Source organism: Tetrao urogallus, assembly GCF_951394365.1.
Source record: "Tetrao urogallus genome assembly, chromosome: 19".
In the NCBI taxonomy this organism is placed as follows: domain Eukaryota; kingdom Metazoa; phylum Chordata; class Aves; order Galliformes; family Phasianidae; genus Tetrao; species Tetrao urogallus.
The window spans coordinates 5,976,422-5,997,556 of NC_136832.1; the positions used below are offsets into that span (position 1 = coordinate 5,976,422).

The 21,135-nt window shown below is 43.2% G+C and overlaps 1 protein-coding gene across 1 annotated transcript in view; it reads left to right on the forward strand.

The window, feature by feature from the left end:
• Positions 1 to 1,128: 1,128 nt before the first annotated feature.
• The window catches only part of GPR107 (G protein-coupled receptor 107), a gene marked incomplete at both ends in the record, with an annotated part of 28,756 nt that continues 8,749 nt past the window's right edge, over positions 1,129 to 21,135 (forward strand). The window contains 14 exons of the mRNA XM_079544797.1: positions 1,129 to 1,233; positions 5,676 to 5,801; positions 6,276 to 6,326; positions 6,533 to 6,621; positions 6,764 to 6,927; positions 7,460 to 7,494; positions 7,692 to 7,748; positions 8,241 to 8,351; positions 9,526 to 9,659; positions 10,521 to 10,596; positions 11,581 to 11,654; positions 12,207 to 12,324; positions 13,273 to 13,403; positions 15,203 to 15,246. Coding sequence (XP_079400923.1) covers positions 1,129 to 1,233; positions 5,676 to 5,801; positions 6,276 to 6,326; positions 6,533 to 6,621; positions 6,764 to 6,927; positions 7,460 to 7,494; positions 7,692 to 7,748; positions 8,241 to 8,351; positions 9,526 to 9,659; positions 10,521 to 10,596; positions 11,581 to 11,654; positions 12,207 to 12,324; positions 13,273 to 13,403; positions 15,203 to 15,246 — 1,315 coding nt within the window. The remainder of the gene's footprint in view (positions 1,234 to 5,675; positions 5,802 to 6,275; positions 6,327 to 6,532; positions 6,622 to 6,763; positions 6,928 to 7,459; positions 7,495 to 7,691; positions 7,749 to 8,240; positions 8,352 to 9,525; positions 9,660 to 10,520; positions 10,597 to 11,580; positions 11,655 to 12,206; positions 12,325 to 13,272; positions 13,404 to 15,202; positions 15,247 to 21,135) is intronic.

Consider the following 21,135-nt stretch of genomic DNA (forward strand, 5'->3'; position numbering starts at 1 on the left):
TGCAGCTGTGGCTGCAAACAGCCATTTTTCATGAGTCTCTAGGCTTCCTAGGGAGGTCTGAGCACAGGATTGATAGTAATTACAACATTAAAAATATGAATTTGGAGAAAAAGAGGTTGACCAGAACCATGCTTTGGTTCTCCGATGTTGTCCCATAGCTTTCCCGTGGCTGGCACCACGAAGCCTGATGCTGAGGGGACATCTAGCGGCTCGCTCGGTTACTACCTAGAAAAAGAACAATCCAAGTTTGTTTGTCAGACTTCCAGGTATTTTCTGGTATCTTTGGTGGTGTTGAGAGATCTGTTTATTCTATTACCTAAGAGAATGAGAGAAAGAAGGGAAGATTAAATAGGAGGTAACATGTAGAGTGACATCTGAATCACTGCTGAAAAAGATGGGACTTTCCATGTAAGTGTTATAACAAGGGTCAGGATTTCTTCTCTGCCCATGCACCCTGATGTGCACTTCACTGCTCGGCTGTTCCGTTGCACACCTGGCTCAGGAAAGCTGCACGGCTGCCACTGCGTGCTCTGAAAGGAAAAACGTCGGGGTGATGAGAGCTGACAGAACACAGAAGCTGCGTTTTATCACGTTGCTAAGCGGATCACATCTTTCAGAAATGGTTTCAGCAGTGGCTGAGTCTGCCTGAAGGCTGCCTTCATTGTCCCTTGGCAGGCTGCCTGCTGCTCGTGTAACTGAGCAACCCAGACCTGAGTGAAGCCAAGCCTGGGCTGCGTGTAGCTTCAAGTGGGACCACGGAGATCAAATAGCTCAGTAGTTCCTAAGCTACCCCACTAAGGAAGCAGAAAGCCTTCTGTTGCATATAGAGAGATGTTTAAAACGCTCAGCGGCTCGGACTGCTCGCCATCAGCGCCGCTCCCAGGGACGGGCTGCAGGCACGACGCCCGAGCCCAGCTCAGCGCAGGGCGGGCCGGGGGACGTCACGTGGTCAGCAGGCACGGCTGGGACACGTGCGGGCATCTCGGGCACGGCGCGGGAAGGCCGCGAGGCGGGGCCGCCTGCAGGGTGTGTCCCGAGCAGCCCCGCCCATCGATGGTCACGTGACCTTCCCAGCGCACCCCGCTCCCGGAAGTGCCGCGGGAACAGGATGCTGATGTTGGAGTAAAGATGGCGGCCCGCGGCCTTCCCGCCGCTCTTACTGTGGTGGTGCTGGGGCTGGCGTTGCTCTGTGCGGGTCCGGCCGGAGCCCGCGTCCATCACCTCACCCTCAAAGTAAGGTCTGCGCCGTAGCATCCTTTGGGCTCGGTTCCGAGCGGGGTGAGGGGAGCGGTGGGTCTGATCCCGTTCTCTTCAGGCCGGGGCTCTTCTCCTCGCCCTGGCCCTGTCCTGCTGCCTGGCCCGGCTCTTCCGCTGTGTTTTGGCCTGCTGGGGCCCCGGTTGGCTTTGCTTTTGTTCCTCGTCCGTGCTGTGGGGAAGTGCGGGCTCTCGGTCGGGCTGTGTCTGCGGGCCCAGTGCGCGCTGGGAGCTCCTTCGGGCTCGCTGTTAGCCCGCGTTCTGATTGCTCTTCCCATCCCGTCTTCTGTTGTTCTACTCTGAAGGCTGTGGTGCTGCTTTATTCCTCTTACCGATGTGCGTTCTTCGCATTTATCAAGTGGGTGATTGAGGCAGAAGAAGGAATTGGTGCTGACCACTCTCTGCTGCAGCTTATTAGACTTAAGGTTGTGCTTTTTGAAAGGTCCCGTTGTGGTTTTGTACCCATGTTTGAGGACAGCTCGCTACTAGCAGGCTGTTGTGGGAGCCGCGGCCCCAGCAGTGCTGCTGGGCTTGTGAGAAGGCTGTCCTGGGGTTTTGCTGCAGGAGAACAGCAGTGTGGGGAGCATACCAGAATATTACAGCAACATCCCTTATGCCCTTAATTGAGAGGTCCATCATTCCTGACTCATTCGTAGGGAATCTGCCTGTCTTTGTAGTAGTCTAAAATGCAGTGGAACGAATGTTGTTTTGTCTCAGGAAAAGTTAGCTTTCTCTTCAAACAACAAATTACGAAACTTTTATTGGTTACTTTGCTGTTTGGAAGACTTCTTGTCCAGTAGTAGTTGGGTGCTGGAAATTTATACTGAGCTGCTATTTCTGTTATGTAGTAAACTTTTGTGCTGGTTTCAAGCAAACCTTCTCAGCAGCAAACATTGCTATTTATAGTTCCTCTTTCAGGCTGAGGGAGCTGGGCTTGTTCAGCCTGGAGAAAAGAAGGCTGCGGGGTGACCTCATTACAGCCTTTCAGTACCTAAAGGGAGTTTACAAACAGGAGAGGAATCAACTCTTTAAAAGGGTAGATAACAACAGGACAAGGGGAAGTGGTTTGAAGTTGAGGGAGGGCATTTAGATTGAGGTTGGATGTCAGGGGGAAGTTCTTTGCTATGAGAGTGGTGAGATGCTGGAACAGCTGCCCAGAGAGGCTGTGGATGCCCCGTCCCTGGAGGTATTCAGGGCCAGGTTGGATGGGGCCCAGGGCAGCCTGGTCTAGTATTGAATGTAGAGGTTGGTGGCTCTGCCTGTGGCAGAGGGTTGGAGATTCGTGATCCTTGAGGTCCCTTCCAATCCTGGCCATTCTGTGATTCCTATTCAGGCATTTCTAAACTGCAAGGATATAAAACACTTGATTTTAAAATATATTTCGTTATTACAATCAATACGATCATAGCTGAGTAGTATGACTTTCATGTAAGTTGCAACACTGACCAAACAAACACCAACGGAAACAAAAGTGCTTTCGTGCCTTTGTGCACCTGTGTAAACGTGAGCGGGCTCCTCATCTGTGACTTTACAGCACTTTATGTAAACATCCGGTTCTCTAACGACCGTCCTTCACAATGACCAGCCCTTCTGCTGTTGGTGCTGTTGGCAACATGTGCTCTGAGGCTGTGCCAAATTAAAGGTATGGGCTTCCCCAAACAAGCTGCTGTTGCCTAAGTTAGAAAAGCTTATTTCTGGCTTGGTAACTAATGTGCTGAAGGGAAGCTTTTCTGTGTCTTGAGTAAAAATAGCTTTTTATCTTTATGGAAATGTACAAAGTGAGGTATTTCTCTTGTTTCTGAAGATGAATTTGTTTGAATCTTTCTGCTAGGATAACGTCACCGAAGATGACTTTCTTCCTTGGTAACACTTGTTATTAGCATTGTTAAATTAATATGGTAATTTATTTAAAACAAACAAATAAAAAAGCAGAAAACGCTTGGGAAAGTTTTAGAAAATGTATTGAAACAATTCTTCAAGATTTCAATGATGAGGTTGGAACGTTTCTGGTTATCAAAACTATGGTGTGTGTTAGGGTTGCTTTTGGAAGGTGTTTTGTTTTGTTTCCCCCAGTCTCAGCAAATGGAAGCTGTGTTACTGCAGCCTTATGCTTTGCACAATGCAGTGGCAAACTGCTTCAGAGAATGGGGAAGTTTGTGTAGCTGAGGCCTTTGTCGTGCACACAGTTAAGCTTAATGCTGGTGAGCTGCTGAAATTAAGCAGTTTCTGGAGACCTAACAAGGGGAGCCATCCAGCCAACGGTGCTACGTAGCCAGTCGTGGTGTTGCTTTCTGATTAGTTATCTTTGCCATGCAGTGGTTTCCAAAAGGGAAGCAAAACCCCCTCCTATGTAATGATGCTCGAATTTCAACTTCATGTTCAACTTTACGTGGGAGATGTTTATTTCCAGTGGTTGTTTCTGTCCGTGAATCTTGTGGCCTTTTTATCTTGTTAAGTTTTGGAGTTCAATTGCACAAGTTGAGAAGACCTTCCAGAACAACTTAATCTTGTACAAGTTAGTGGGCTTACACAGATAATACAAGTCATTCCATGTAAGGGTCACCGCCCTCAGTTAACATTTTCTCTGTGCTAATAGCATCATGCCAGTGAGTTCTGAGTAAATTGTTAGATGATAATTTGTGGATTCTGAGCTGAAGGATCTTGGATGACGCTTCTTTTAGTCCAGAAGGTGCAGGATGTTTATTAGTGCAGCATTTCTTTGTACTGGTTCACACCTTTGTTATAAAGACACAATCTTAGGTTTCTGCAGTCAGAAGTTACAAGATTATGAACAAAAGCTGTATTTTTCCAACCTGCTAAACCTCTAGTGAAAGGTGAGTCAGCTATTGGTAAGCCTGCAACTTTAAGCTGTCAATATGTGGAGCAGGCGATGCTCCTGGGGGATGTGCTGTTGCTTCTTCAGGATCGTGTAAAGCTGAAGGATTTGTGAACTAAATCTGTAAACTCTAAGCACTCAAAGCTGATATAAAACCAGGGAGGAAAGTGCGTGTTATGTGTCAATTATCATTTGTTGATGGGCAGCATATTGGTGAACTGCTGAGCAAATGAACTGCTTGCAAGAAGTTTGAATTAAGCAGCTGCTTCTCATTGTATTTACAGCATGCAGAAAGCCTTGTGGCTGGGTGATGCTCTGTTTCCCTCCTTGCCCTGCCCCTGACACCCACACAAATGGTTATCCCTCCAGAAGTGGTTCACACCATCCCAGGTGTGCAGCTGAAAAAGCTGGCTGAGAAATTACACTGAAAGCTCTGTGAAATTAACCAGATGGACTGTTGCCTCAAGCATGTAAGTGACCTGCAGCATGGAGATGGCACAGCTACAGCACTTTGTTAAACAGGGCATCTGCTGCAAGCCACGTGTTGCTGACTTTTTTTTCCTCTTCTGAGCACTGGAGGAACCATCTGGTTATTTGCCAGGTTAACCTGATTCTCTTAGGGTGATCTCTTAGCTAGATTGCAGGTTGGCTGTGTCAGGATGTATGTCCTGCTGTTAAGCTGAGTGATATTTGTGTAAGGGAAGTTTTATGCAGCGATATCTAATTAATATTTGGTGTCAAGGGGGAGAGCCAACTACACTTTAAATTTGCTACTTAATTTTAGTTGTTCTGTTCTTATTTTCCTTCCAGTTAAAGATTCTGTAGGATTTGAGGCTCTGATTCCATACCTACTCTATGGTTTTTGAATGCAAAGTTTTAGGGATATGACCTTTCCTTGTCTGATAAGACGTTGGCATGTAATTTTTACTGCTTTTTGTTTGTCCTTCATGATCTCCTTATGGGGAGGACAATAAAAAAGCCAAGTGTACTTGAGCCGTTCTCAACTGAGCCAGTTATGAGAAGGTATCCATTCATGCAGTTTCTTTGCCACTCTGAGAGGAGATGAGTTATTCTGCAACTAAGATGAGGGGCAGAAGACAGGACTGGAATTCCTGGTAGGAAACCCAAGTGATTCTGTTTGACCTCCCTATTCCTTTGGACATTAATCATTCTTAAGTCTTGAGGCCTTGTGTCTCAGGTAAGAGCACCATAACTAGCTGTTTCCTCTTCAGCCTCGTGCAGTGGTAGGGGCTTTTTTTTAATAGCAATACTTCATTTAATCAGCAGTCCCAGAAATTTAATTTCCTCCAGGCTTTTTTCTTGCATCTTTCTCAGGAGTACAGTCAAGTGATAAGCACTGACACATTTGAAGCTCATGTTGAGGTTGTTGGAAGAGTTGATTGGTTCCAGTGAAATCATTGGCTATGTCTGAAGGTGTCCTGAAGAAATTTGCTGTTGGTATGATCACGTTCTGCATGAACACTGGTCACCCTGCTTCCTCCTTTATTGCTGCTGCAGGTGGCTGTGTTTAACTCAGCCAAAACAGTGACACTGTGTGACATTTGTAAACTTTCCTTTCTCATAGGATGATGTGAGGCAGAAAGTGCACCTGAATACATTTGGCTTCTTCAAGAATGGTTTCATGAAAGTCAATGTGAGCAACCTTTCATTGAAGCCACCTGTGGATGCTGATGACAAGAGCAGCTCATCAGTAAGTTACTTTGCATCCATTAAGCTTCCTGGGAAATTAGCCTTGCAGTGGATTTTTTTAACCTGTTTGAAGTGTCGTATCATAACGAGTAGTGCTGGTTGCATCCTTCCCTGTGTGAGCAACTTGTGGGGATACGTGGCCTACCAGACTTATCCTCAAGTGCTGTTCATTCTGCTTTAAGAACTCATTTTAACTTACCAGATCCTCCGCTGAACTTGTGTCTGCATGTATCTATTTTGTGTGTACAATAGAATAGTTGAGTTGGAAGAGACCTACAGAGATCCTCCATATATTGCATCTGAATGATTTGCTCCATAACTGGGTAATACTAGGAGAAAATCTGGATTCAGCCTTAAATACAGCACAGTTTATTTCAGAAATGCCAGTTTTGACTCATTTCATCGTGACTTGGCTCCTCATCCTGGGGTGGCTGAGCTGTTCTAATTTGACAGATTCTTCTTAATTGTCTCATAGGTGGGGTTCAGTCTGGATCGAACAAGGAATGATGGCTTCTCCACTTATCTGGTAAGAGATGAGGGATTTCTTTTCTATGCTGGGGAAGCATCGTAGTCTGTGTAATTCCAGGAGGAGCTGGAAGGAAGAAAGAGCCATTAGATACAGGCAGGTTGTTGGGGGTAATCCAGTTTTGCATCTTAGTGGACTAAAAATAGTTACCTCCACCTGGGGGAGAACAGGAAGGTGCTTTGAAGTTGTTTTGCTTTCATTGCCAGGATGAAGAAGTGGATTACTGTATTTTGAATAAGAAACCTGAGCAAGGTGTTTCTGTTGTAATCTTACTTCTGGACTTCAAAAATGATGTGTGAGTAAATAGAATTCTTTTGAAATGGCTGTTGGCATATTTTGATAAGTTAATTTTTCTTTTATGATCATACGTAAATCATGACAGTCTCTTTAGGAATATCAGTTGGCTTAATTTTGTACTAAAAAAAATGCTTTCTCAGTGTGAAGGTACAGTTCTCTGCAGAAGCTTCTCACCTGCTGCCTAAGATTTCATTTGTGTCTGAGGAAAATGCCACTGCCTTGATTACCAAGCCACCGAAATCTTCTGAAGATAAAAGTGATTCCGATAAAAGTCCAGCTGAGACAGAAAATACAGATGGCACAGGTAAGTCTTGCTAAACCTGACTGTATCTGCTTTCACTGCTGATTTCTGGTCAGTGTGCATCCAACAGTGTGTTGTGGCTGCATTCCAGGCGTCCCCTTGGGCTAGAATTTACACAGCCTTGTAAAAATGGAGCATGCTGTCTTTACTTTGCTCAGTTGTTTGAACAAGTCAGGGTATGAGGCTGATAACACCAGCGTTCATCAGCAAGTCTAGTTTTGCTATTTCCTGCAGTAGCATTGCATGAATGTTGACAACGTGCTGACGTGCAAAAGCTAAAAACATAATCTAAGTTTTGAACTTTTACTATCTTAACATTTGATGATGCATTCAGAATGAACAGATGTGGAGGGAAGAGTCCTGGGATGGTAGGGAGGGGTTGGGGAGAAATTTGTTAATGATTATCTTGGAAACTGCCACGTGGATTAGTGTAAGAACATTGGAGGAAGGTACAGGCAGTGTGTAAAAGGTGCTGGTCTATGAGGATGTCTGTGTGCAAGCACTCTAAAGATACCATGAATATTTCTGTCTCTAGATACGAAGTCCAAACGAAGTACAACATCCTCACAGGTAAGAAACTGTCTGCTGATCTCATTCAGAAAGCATGTGGGGGAGAACTCCAGGACAGGCACGGCCGGAAAGTTGAGACAAGTGTTTCATTGCTCTTAGCCTCCCCGTAAACTTACGAAATCAGTTCTCATTGTTTGGATGATGTAACCAGATGTGGGTACCTGCTTTGCAATCTGTGTTTATTTTCTTTTTCCCAGAGCATAGTAGAACAAGAGCATCCTGTTCGCAACGACAGAGGAACTATCTCATTCCAGGTAGGGCTTTTGCCTTTGTCTACTCCTAATATGTTCAGACAATTCCTTCATTTCAGCACACTGATTCACTTGCGGATGCTGGTTCCTATAAAATGCTTGAAGTTGTCATGTGATACAATGCAGATTTATATAGCTATGAAAATGTGTGTTTGGGATAGGAGCAGAGCAGCTGCTTTTGTATTTGGGCAAGTATGATCGAAATTCTGTGGTTGGTCACATTAGATAGAGGACAGTTGTTGCTATCTTCTCTCTGCGGTGAAGTAGCTTTAGCACTGAAGCCTGAAGGTCTTGGGTTTTTAGAGTGCACAGTCATAGTGTTTCTATCTGGTGTGTTGTTGAGATTTGCACATGTGCAGGTATCCTCAAAACAGGCTATTTGCTGAGAGGAACCAGCTGACCTGACTTTTCTAGCTCCAATGGGGATAGCTTCTTTACAGTGCAGCCCAGTTGTTGAATGGAAATGATGTTGACTTACCTGTTCCTTGTTTTCAGTTTTTCTTTAACATCAGTTCTGATAACCAAGAAGGTCTCTACAGCCTGTATTTCCATAAATGTATTGACAGTAATGGGAAACCTCGTGATCAGCAGCTGTTTAGTCTTGATGTGAGTATAGCTCCTTAAGTGCAGTTAACTCATTTGCTTTATCTAAAATATACAACTTTCAGTTGTAGTTTATATGCCACATGTGCTTGGTGTACAAGTGTATATGTGGGGTGGGAAGTGATTCAGAGCTGTGCATTTAATCTCTGTAGTGCCATTTCTGAAGGCAGCACTACAGTAAGAAGAATTAAAATACAACTTTTAGAGAAATGTTTGGAGATATGAAGGATACATGTGGGCTTCAGTGTACACAGTTGTGACTGGCACTGTAACCAAGTGAGAGCTTAAACAGCTCATGGCTGGCTGCTGTCAAAAATCTTTTCTCTTTACATGATTACAGATATTAAGACTTGTTGCAATTTAAATTGTTGGCATTTATGAATTTTCAGGGCTTTTTTTTTTTTTTTTTCTGGCCTGAGTGGGATGCATTTTTACACTGCTCGGTGAATGTTCCTGAGGGTAATATTGTATAGCACACTTCCTATCTCTTTTAACATCCAGGGGTTCAGTTCTGTGCTGTTGAGCCAGAGTGTAATAGAACAGCTCAGGCTGTGGATGTAGTTCTGAAAATGTTTTGAAACTCTTGAGGATGAAGAGCTGACTCTGTATAGGTCACTCAGGTCACTCTGAAAGTGTTGCCTCCTATTTTTTTCCATGGAAATGACAACAGGTACAAGGAGCACAGTAACACTGTTTGATAAAGCAATTTCTTAGCTACAAAACGCTGTTTCTCAACATATTCACCACCATTAGCTAGACATTTTTGCCAGCACTCACCACCTCCCTGTGCTAATATCCACTGTTTGGTATCCATAAATGTTCAGCAGGTGTTGATGAACATCACTGGTGCAATGTTTTCCATATCAAGGAATTCAGTGGCACACCTTTGCTTCATATGCACTTCTGTGTCAGACACCATTTGTCAGACTCTCCTTGTGCTGCCATCTGTCACACAGCAGCACAATGTAATGAATACCGGTGGGAAGCTTCATCCTTTACTGCCACATGACCAGCATTCACCTCATGTCATGGACCAACGTAATAAAATAGGAGGCATCACTTTTTTGAGTCTTGTGATATTACCTCTCCTGAAAGTCTAATTGTAAATGGAAGTTTGCACGAGTGCTTCAGCCATGTGTTTTTTCAACTGTCCACATAACTTACCATTCATATTCAGATAGAAATTACGGAGAAGAACCCTGAAAGCTACCTCTCAGCAGGTGAGATCCCACTGCCAAAACTTTACATTTCCATGGCACTCTTCTTTTTCCTGTCTGGGACTGTGTGGATCCACATCCTTCGTAAACGCCGGTAAGCAAACAAGTTTTGTTTCAGTGACAAGTATGGACTTTGTTTGTTTGATGTGTTTTTTCCACTTATTATGCCCAATTCAGATTTTATCACTCAAAACTCTGGCACAATGCTATGTACTTAATGTATACATCTTCCAGTTTAAAACCAGGTACTTTCATCAGTGCCACTGTTGCAGACCATTGTTGTAAGGTTGTTAAGAGACTGTGTGTAGTGTATGTCTTATAGATACGTTGTGGCAGAAATTAAACAAGAAGTTCCTGTAGTTGAAAAAAGGAGAATGCTGTTTGAAAGTAAATTAAGAGAGCAAATGGTTCAATTTTCTTTGTGTGGGGAATGGCAGCCAATAATTTCGATTATAATCAAAAGCAGTAGGAATTACTAATTAAAAGCCATGCTTCTTGGTAGTTAACGTGGCATCAGAAGCCAGGAGCAGCTTAAGCCCTTGTGCTTAGTTTGAAGTTCACGTGGTGATCTGATTGTTTGGTAATCTGGAGTTCTTTTGGTGGACTCATTACTTAGGGAAGTTCATCTGGTGATGTGATGCAGCGACCTGGGTTGGGCTGGGTGCTATCTGTGTGAGTAGAGGTTAGTAATTATCTGACTGCTCTGATCTGTGCATACTGGATGCTCCTGTGAATTGCGATCTTCCAACCCAAGGATTAAAAAAGTAGGAGAATGCAGTTAAAATATTGTTCAGGATGCTGTAAAAGTTTGGACTGCAGCATTAAGAGAATGGCTTTATGCTGATAGTCAACTCTATCTCGGAGATAATGTTTGACATTTATAGATGATGAAGAAATATCCTTGCAGAAACAAAAATTTACTGCTGGCTTTTAACTGACACGTTTTTCTTCCCAGAAATGACGTCTTTAAGATTCACTGGCTGATGGCAGCCCTCCCTTTCACAAAATCACTGTCCTTAGTCTTCCATGCAGTACGTATGGCTTCCCTGCCTTAAGCTGTTCAGCTGGGAATTAGAAATATGAGATCCAGGGTATGCTGTTAGAGGAATTTGTGTGGAGGGGGGAGAAGAGTAGGAGGGAAGGGGGAGAGAAGTGTCTTTCAAATTGAGATGTTGGTACTGAACTGCTGCTGTGTGGTGGAGGAGATTCAGTTTTCATCAGCAAATTGTGACTTTAAATACAATTGGGATCGTGGGGAAGCAGCAAGCACGTATGTGAGGCTTGAATCAGTTCCATGAGTTCTGATGTTACAGCCATCTGAGGCTGGCCTGGAAGCTTGAGCAATGGCACTGCTCAAGCAGTACAGCAGTACGGCTTACAATAAATGTTAATGAATGGGAACCTTGATGTTTGTAGAATTGAGAGGTGCTGCTTTAGCTGGCACAGTGTGCTGTGCCATAGCAAACAATATTATAAGCATTAACACCTTCATTACATGAAGTCTCTATTGTATTGTCTTGACTTTGCCTTTCCACTGAAAGATATCATTAATGAAGGTAATGACAAATGTTTAATCCTCCTGTTTGTGCCAGTTTTGATCTTCTCCATCAAGTTCAGACTAGGATAACACCTACAAAGTCCTGGAATCAGCAGGTTTGAGTCTGATTTCCAACTGAAGTGAAACTAAAAGGTGCCTAATTCCCTAATGCAACTGAACTTGAACAATGAAGGTAGAAATGCAGTTGTTTAACTGTAGTTAGACATGGAAGCTGTGTAGGAAGACTGTAGGTTGTGTAAAGAATATTCACTAATGCTTAGGAAACAGAGTGAATGGGGATGACCTTGATGACACTAAACAGTGCTAGAATGTTGGGAGCAAGCTTTATCTAAATTATGAGTTTGTATACACTGACAGTGCAACTTGAGATGCCTGCTAAAGCAGACCTGTTTAACGGCCATGGGTGGGGTGCTGATGAAAATCTCATAAGGTATCTTATTATGTTTTCTGCTTTCAGATCGACTACCACTACATTTCTTCTCAGGGATTTCCTATTGAAGGCTGGGCTGTTGTCTATTACATCACTCACCTGTAAGTGTATCAGCAGATTTGGTAAATTAAATGGTGAAACTGAATTCCCCTTCCCTCCCAGGGAACCTGGGAATTGCTAATTCTTGATGCTGAGCTCTGAGTGACAAGACAGCAGTGAGCCCAGTGTAAAGGGGAAAGCTGCTTGCAGAGGACAGCTGCAGAGAATTGGTGCTTATGTGGGTGGAGGAGTAAAAGGAGAAGAAATGCTTTGCTCTTCTTTGTTCATGTTAATATTCAAGTATCTAATTTGCTCTTGGTGTGAATAGTAAGAGGATGCAGCTGCCAGTGTTTTCTTCTGTTCACCATGGTAAGTGGATGATTCCCCCAGGAAAAGATTGCATATATTGGTGGTTGTGAATGGAGGGTAATGTTGCCGTGTAATGCATGGTTGTAAGCAAGGCATCTGTTTGCTGATGTAGGATAAGCATTTGCTAGAGTTATGAATAGCAAGGCTATTTATTTGGGTTTGTGGCTTTACTGACTGTAGAAAAGATAACCTGGGCTGAAGAGGAAGTATAAAATATCTCCTTGCATTATCTGCTTCTCTTTCAGATTTAAGGGTGCCCTTCTATTCATCACTATTGCCCTCATTGGAACAGGCTGGGCTTTCATTAAACACATCCTTTCAGATAAAGACAAAAAAATTTTCATGATTGTCATCCCACTTCAGGTGAGGACTGAGCTGTGTCAATACTTACTGTGTTGTGGGAGAGCAGCTTGTGGAAACTGTAACAGGCTGTGAATCCTACACAGAATATAAATTACTGCTTGTATAAGCCTGTGAGCTGAGTTATAATTTTTTTGAAGCTGTTAAAGGGCCAGAAGTTATATAATTTTCCCAACTTTTCTCTTTATGTTGAGTATTAGATAATGGTTATCAAATAATATCAGCAAGCAAACAAGTAGCTGTAATGTAGGTTTAGTCATGCTGGGACAAAACTTGGGCTGCACAGCAGTATTAAATTACCAAACACAGAAATTAGGTGAAAGTTATCACTTCTGAGAAGTTTGCTGAAATGGGCTTAAGGAATGGGGAGCACTGAGATTTGTGAGGTCCCTTGGGTCTCATCTCTCCAGTATGTTCAAAGCAATCAGTGTTTGTCTCCTGAAGGAGATAGGAAGGCAGCATTTCTATTTGCTGTTGTAGATAGAATGGCCTTTCAGCTTTTGGGGATGTGATCTGTTGCCCAGCTGCAAAATCACATGTATTTACTGTCTGAGTTCTTTTAGAACTTGGCTATGGAGTACAAAATGTACTCGTATGACCAGTTTGATTTACTGGCTAGATTTAGAATAATGTGGTTAAACTGCTATCTGTGCAGAGTGCTGTTCTGTGCTTGCAATCGATTTTTATTCTGTTGTCTTTACTGAAACCATGGGTCCAGCATAGCATGCAACAAAAAGGGTTACCTTCTGAATGTCAGCAGAAATGCATTCCAATCGATGATGTCTCTGTAGATGCTGTGTGTGATTTTTGACATAGATCTGCAGTAGAAAAATTGAAGTTACTGAATGGGCTCTTTCTGCAACTGTGGGATAGCTTTTGCTGAATTTGCAGCCCACATCTAGTCTATCCTTGGAAAGCTTCTGAAACCATTACCCACTTCTCGTCCTGTAGGTGCTAGCAAACGTGGCATACATTATTATAGAGTCAACAGAAGAGGGAACATCTGAATATGGACTGTGGAAAGAAATCCTTTTCCTGGTAGACTTGCTGTGTTGTGGTGCCATCTTATTTCCAGTGGTATGGTGAGTTGTTGTGTGCAATCACTTCTGAGTACTGATGCCCTGAGCTGTTTCTCACTAATGGGTGTTGATGTTAGAGGTTAAGAGGCTGCTGAAGCAGAGAAGTAAATGTCTGTCCTTTAAGTCCAGTCTTTTGTTAGTTTCTTAAACTTATCAGTCTCAGCACTTCAGCGTTGTGGAAGATGCTTGCTTTAGAAATGTTCACGGGGGGGTGTTTTAAAAGCATGGCCAGAGCAGTGCAAACAGACTGCAGATGCCTTTGGAACCTGAAATGTTTCAGAAGCGCTGATTCTCTCATGTTGAAAAATGGGCTTTTGGTAGTGACTGGGGATGGAAAGCAGGCTGCTAAATTCAAAACCAGTGGTGGTGTCTGAGGTCAGAGCTTCTTTCAGCCAGAGTAGCACTGTATATTTACTTGACTGTTTAGAAGAAATAATCCCACAGGGAGCATTTCCCTGCCCTTCCTTCCACTCTTCTTGGCATTGAAAAATGTTGGTTATGTAAAACTCAACGAAAACACAGATAATTCAGATAAATGCTATTGTTGCTGCTTGCCAGTTAGGCAGAACATTTATATTCTAAATTCATTTTAGTCTTAATTGAAAAAGCAGCTGCATCCAAAGGAGGATTTGAAGGAGCTTCTGGCTTCTCGGTTTTAAACACAGAATATTCTAATTTTTCTCAATTATCTCCAGCATTTTTCCTGAAGTGCTGGAGTATGTCTATCTAGTAAACATGTCTTCACTCCGTAGTGTGCAGCTCCTGAGTGTTTTGGAGAACTATTTCATAATGTGTTACTTTGTAGATGTGAGTAAGCTCCACTGTGGTTTGCTAGGGTGTGTTTCTGCTGCACTAACCTTCCCGGTTCTGTGTAAGGACCAAACCCAGCAGTCCTGTGGCCTTGTGCCAACACAAGTGAACATCTTCCAAGAAATTTGCACAGCCCACTTGACACTCCCCCACTCCACTGAAAATGCTGCAGCTCTTCTGAGGATGACAGCGTTTGGGTGTGGTAAATAAAACTACAGGAAACTAACTTTCGTTACAGAGAGATTCTGATTACCTATGGTTAAGGAAACGTTTTCAGTCACAGCTCTTGCTATATAATGCCAGAATCTGTAGTTCTGCATAGCGACACGCTAGTACAAAACTTGCAATTGTTGTTCAGATGTGGTTTTGTTATGGAAAGTGTTTGAATGAACTGTCCTATAACTGTTTATATAGGGTACAGCCTGTGTTCCTCCATTGTCATGGTACCAACATAAACTGGCAGTGAAACCTAGGGCATAATTCTGCCCCTTTTTCATCTGTGTAGTCTCACTGCCTCTGGTGGGATGAATCATGCCAGTAAGGTACTAAGCCTTGGCCATTGAATTTCCATTCCTGCAGGGTAGCTTCTGTTACATAAGGAGCCTGTGTAGCCATGTAAGCTGTAATCAAGTATTTAAATGAAAAGAGCTTAAAAGAGCAGTGAGGTGCCAAATGCTTGGCAGTACTCTGAATAGTAGCTCAGCTTACTTGCACAAGTGGTAAGCATTATGCTGGGAAATGCCCTGGTTTCTCACTCTGCTCTGTCCCAGCTTTCTGTGGGCTGAAGCAGGCTCTAGCAGTTTAGATTTCTTAATCATAAGGAGATGCAGATATTTGAACTGCTTGGGAGGTGGGGATGAAATATATGCAGTGCCACCCGTGCTAAGGCACAGTTAATTATGAGCATAGCCCAACCATAAAGAGCTAATGGAACTGTTGGAGTTCTGGAGGGCTGCAGTGAAAAGAGCTTATTCTACCTCTTAATTTTTCAGGTCAATAAGACATTTACAGGAGGCTTCAGCAACAGATGGAAAAGGCAAGTAGCAGTAATTTTCTTACTGTTCTGGGCTACATACCAGAAGATCTTTCCAAAATTTCAAACATGATGCTGATTTTTAAATATATAAACTAGAGCTGTAAGCCTATTCTGCTGTTGTTACGTTGCTACTTTTCCTTTGTGGTCTTCTAGGTAATTCCTTTTGGGAAATGCCCTTTTTCATGCATTGCTTCAACAATTTGTATCTGAAATTCATTTGCAGGTGCCTGCACAGCCCCAAATGCTCAGGTTAGACGCTGTATCGAAGGAAATAATCTGACAGCTTTACCTTGTTCTTAGACTCAAGTTCAGAAGCAATCTAGAAGTGTGTTCTAGAATTGGTGTATATTTTGACTGATAGCCTGACCATCAGAAGTCTGTTCCTACCTGGACAGAAGGAAATAACCTTAGTAGGAAACAAAACATAAATTGGCATTGGATGTAACACAGTTTTCATCTTGCCTGTGTTTGTACAGCAGTTCCAAAGGCTGCTTGTGTAAAGTCAAGTTATGTTTATTGTAGCAGTGAAAGTGAGATGATGGATGGAAAGTCAACCCAAATATGGCTTTTGTAATGTTTGCTTTTCCTGCTTTGTCCTCTCACTTCTTCCAAATAAGTTTCTCAGTTGGCTGTAGATTCAAGCCATGGAATATAACACTGGCTTCCTTGGAAGCAGGCAGCCGTTTGAGTATTCTGTCATTTGATGCTCACTGAGCATATATGTCTTCTGGAATCTTCCTGCATTTACAAGTCTGCTTCAGTTTAGACCATCTTTGAGGCAATGACTTGGTCACTTGAGGACTTTTTGTAAATAAGGCCAGGTTCTTCGCTGGTGTGGATCAGTGTTCCTGTAAAGGAGGCAGAGTTCCTGCACACAATGGAGTCAGCAGCTGCTCCAGTGCTGAGAGCTCAGGGGCTTGTGCGTAGAGCTGAGATGGAAGGCCATTAGATCTACCCGAAGGTGATTAGCCTGTGCTTACCTTGCACTTGGTGGTTCGTATCACAAGATGGTGCTATGGAGTTGGATTGATTAACCTTAAAACACTGAATGAAGGATGAAAATAAGGTAGCGAACGTCAAAGGTGTTCAACATAAGGACTTTTGACCTGTCTGTCCATCATAGTGACAGGTGGAATCCTGATCTGAGTAATAACATTGTTGCTGGCTTTTTATTCTGAGAGATTTGTCGTAGTGCATAATGGAAGTAAGGGTGTAGTGATCTGAGAAGTGCTCACAGCCTTGTGTACGGTGATGTACACAGCAGCCCCTCGGACTGTCCCTTAGGCCTCTGTCTTGTATCACTGGTACACGTGCAGCAGTGCTGTTCACAATGAGTGCTGTGTGTGAGCCACCCACTGCTGTGACCACATTTCATTGTAGGGATTCTGCAAATCCAGTAATTGTGTGCTGAGACTGCACAGCAAAAGGCAGCGGTGAGTCGTGTGATAAGGGAAGAGTTAAGAAAAATTATCAGGGAAAACATTGCATAGGCTTGTGCCAGATTGTACCCAGCACCCCCACGGGGACGGAGCTCTCATCAGATGTTAGATATTTAGAGGTGGTTGACAGAAGCCCATGGGGAGTGTTACCTGATGGTGTCATGCTGCTAATGTGCCTGATAAGGAAACTAAAGCTGATTTGGTTGCACTGTAAGTAAAACAGAATCATTCACAGGCTTATAAGTGAACCATCATGACTGGAACCACACGCTCTTTACTCTGCAGGCTTCCCTTGGAGGCAGTATTCTGCAGGGGTGCTGCTCGGTCTCTTGCCTTCTCAAGAAACATATCACCAGCACCAACTCTGAATTTACCAAATGAAGGCAGTTTTCTGCTTAACTGGTGAAAGCTACCGAATCCTTTCATAGAGCAGCAGCTAGACTGCATGTCTGTCCATGCTGAGAGCTATCTGAATCTTGTGCAGAGTTCTGGTCAGGCTGCCTATTGCTGGCTGAGATTTATTGTCTGGCGTTACCTCAAAGGCTGTTTTCCCTGTTTCTCTTGCACAGACTTCATTATCTCAGAGGGTGTCTTGGGAAATTATATCCTATAAATTCAATAGTTGTTTTTCCTGTCTCTGGGTCTTCTGGTGACCTTTTTGCTGGTGAGAAGGTCCTAAGGAAAATTATTTTCACTTCCTGTGTCCTTTAGAACTAACTACTGCAGGACTTTATGGCTCAGGCTCCTGCTAATGTTTCTGACTGTTTGACTGTCTTGTTGTCCTCTTCTAGCTACTTCACAACCTGTTATTAGATAGTGCTCCCTTGGGTCGAGTGCAGTCGTGACTGCAGTCTGACTAGAATAGAAATAAAGTAGAAAGCTGGCCTGACTACGAGTCTTCAATCTGCTAGAGCCGTGCCTGCTGTAGGGTTTTATTTTAACAATCTGCAGTTATATAAAAGGCTTGTTAAACTGCTGGTGATTTGAAAGTCACTGGCTAATGTTCACTTCAACTTGTTTGTTTTTTTTTTTTTTTAAATTATTTTTTGGAGTGGAAAAGCTAGAGAAATATGTCTAAAGCTATGACTTATCCAAGAAGACCTTGCAAGCACAGATGTTATGGATTGCTGGTGAGGAGTAGGCATGGCGCAGTCATACAGCTGGCTCTGAGCTGCCTTGGTGTGGTGGTGTCTTTTTTTTCCTTTGCAGGTGATTTTTAACTCTGAAGCAAAATACTTGATGTACACAGGCTTCTTATCCTGCATGGTGGTGGGTATTAAAAATAATACAACCCCTTTTTTTAGGAGTTTTTTCTTCCTCATTTAAAATCACCACCTTAAGCCAGTGCCTAGCTGCAGCCCTGGTCTGTCGCTGCATTTTTCAGAGGGAGCTTGCTGTCTGTCCACTTCTGCATCTACATTGTGGATGTCTTCTTGCAGGTGTGAGGAAGTGAGCCTTGCTGACTGAGTTAAGGTTGTTTGGGCTGGAAGTCTGCTCAGCTGTCATTACCTTGTACAGAGGCATTAATAGAGGAGGAGGAGAAAGGACTGTGCTGTTGGAAGAGTCCTTGTTTTTGTTCAGAACTCAAAGATCTCACTGGGCCTCTCAGGTCTCATAACCTACTCTTACCTGATGTCTGTTGTTTGAGAATGGAGCGGAGGGCTGGAAACACCACTGCAGCTTTTGTTCTGCCAGTTCTTCTGTGTGTTAAGAGATGTGAAGCTTGGTGCAGTCTGATCACAAACAGTCAGCTATTTTCCAGAAGCACTGCAGCATGTCACGGTTGGCAGCAGTACTAGGGGAAATACATTGCAATGTATAGCTCCCAGGCAACATTTCCTGTGTGCTGTGCAGGGGGCAAATGATTAATGCTTCCATGCTTGTTCCCATGTCAAGAAGAACCTTTTGCCATATTCAGCATCATTCTGCTTCTGTACCATGAAAAAGCTGTGAGCAAAGCGCTCTGTCCTGACTGGTGCAGAACATCCTGGCTTAGCTGAGCTCAGCAGGTGTTGGAAGCAATGACTCCAGAGACCTGAGCTTGAAAACACCTCTGCAGCCCTCTAGAGAGAAGAGCCTAGTGGCTGGGTAAACATGCTCCAGGCAGTACACAGACATATCAAAACCCTGAGACAAAGTGTAGTGATATCAGTCTTGAGACCTCAGTGGATAGCACAGAAGAGCTGAAAAATGCTGAGAAATGAAATAAGCCTGTTGTGTTCCAGGGTTGAAATAGCAGTTACGTGCTGCAGACGTTGCTTATCCTGTAGTGTGGAATCTCTTCTGAGTGTGATGGGGAACTTCTGTGCCAAATGGCTAAATGTGTTTCAGAATATTCAAGATTAACTAGTCTGTGCCACCTTCACTGGTATGACACTGAGAGTTACTGTATCTGTGTGCTTCACCTCTTCTTTCTGATGTAGGAATGCTTTTAAGCAGAGTGCCATAGATTATAAGGCCATACTTCTCAGAGTTACTCCTGGAGTAGCTTTTTGAGGTCTAAATCTGCCTGTGTGACTTCATTCACGGGGAGCAGGAGGGGATAGAAAACCTCCATTTAGTATTTGGCAACAACATGGCATCTCAAATACTACTATACCGTGCAGTACACTGTGGAAATATTCTTATCTGTACTTTGTGTTTGCTCTAGATGCTTTGTATTTTGTCCTTGCATTCTGTATTGTCTGAATTTGGGCTTCCTATTCTCTCATCTGCAGTCCTCTTACTGTTCTTACATACGCATTCTGAGAAGTTGCCTATTACTCTTCAAAAAGCTATTGTCTACTGTGCAGGGCTGTAGTGGTCTGACTTTCATCTTCCCCCCATCTTACAGGCTGCTTCAGCATTTGAAATTAGCATAGAGAGCAATCTGAAACAGTGACTGGCTTCCAAAATTCGGTAGCGTGTTGGTTTTTGGTTTTTTGAAAATGCAGATCAGGCTATTGCAGGCACAAGCTGTTAAAGTAAATGGTGATGAAGAGGAGAAACTGAGAGAAAAGCAGGGTATAGGTGTTATAAACCTTTCTTGGAAGATTGCTTTTATCTTAATTAGTCTGTGAAAGCAGTGGAACACAAGTATGAATTTATTTGTAAAACCTTTGGTAGAGAGTCTCTTTTATTCTTTTTCTACTCTGCAGTTAAGTACTGTTCCTTGAAGAATGGTTATCGTACTTGAAACATAAATTTACCCAGCCTTTACTGCATGCTGTGATTGCTGCTGCTTTATCACAGCTTCACAGGTTGGGGCTGCAAGTGATTAAAGTTGTAAGTGACAGCTGCTGGCCTAACCTCTCCTGTGTGTTGCTGTTGATGTCTGTACTGCCAGGCTAGGTGAGCCTAAGTCTCAAAGTGTCCAGCATAGCAAGACTCGAGTGCTACTGCTTGGAGCACCTTCAGCCTGTGGAAAAGCTATTTGCAGGCTGCTGATGCCAAGCAGTGATGATTTTAGACTTCTTTCAGAACAGTGTGTGCTGTGACTTGGAGCTGTTCAGATAAACTGGCATAGATATGCATTAATACTGACTCCAGTGTCTGACAGTGGAGAGGAGTATTTCTGAAGTTGAGACAACTTCTGGAGAGCACCTAGCTGTGGTAAAAGCAAGCTGGCTTCCACAGGTGGCTTTTCAGTATTTTTACTGGGTGTTTTTTGTCTATTTTTTTTCTCTTGCCCCTTTTTTCCCCATGCTTAGCTGCTCCAGAGCTGCTCCAGTTATCTAGTTGTAATGCTGATTATTATGATACTGATTATCATGATACATAGGTGAGATCTTGAGCTGTGTTTTATCTGTTGAGAGAGAGGTGCTTCCAGTGACTTCAGCTGGCAGCCAGATTTTTGGCATCACTACCCTTTCCTCCTATGCACTGCCTGAACAGAAATGACTCCCCAGCTCACTCAGTTGTTGACTGTAAAGCACTGATGGACTGGCAGTTTGAATCACAGCTGTTGAGTTGGTGTTCCTGTAACTACAAAGCCTGGGAATTCTTGTGGCCTGTCACTGCACCAGTTGGTAGCAGTTCTTGAAGATGGATATGTTGAGTTGAAAATAGATCTTCCTGCACAAAGCAATACGTGGTGAATCACAAGATCTTCATGATCACACTTAATGTAGTTCTTTAAATAGGACAGCATTACTTCATGATTTAATCCGTTTGTCCTGCAAATTTCCACGTTTTAATCTTTCTCCAAGTATGTTATGGAAAGCTTTTAACATTAAGCTATCTAATCAACAACTATACCCATGAAAATCCATACTTTTTTGCTATTTAATTGTGCTTTTGTGAGGAGAAGATGTTCTGGGGCAATTGCAGGTCTGTGCATCTACTGCACAGTGAAGTGCTCTTTGTACTTACTCTACAGATGTAAGTCTGGAGTTTGAGCACTGCTTTCTGCAGTCCAGAGCTCTGTATTGCAGAGCTGATGCTATTCTATGGTGTTTCATATGCAGCCCAC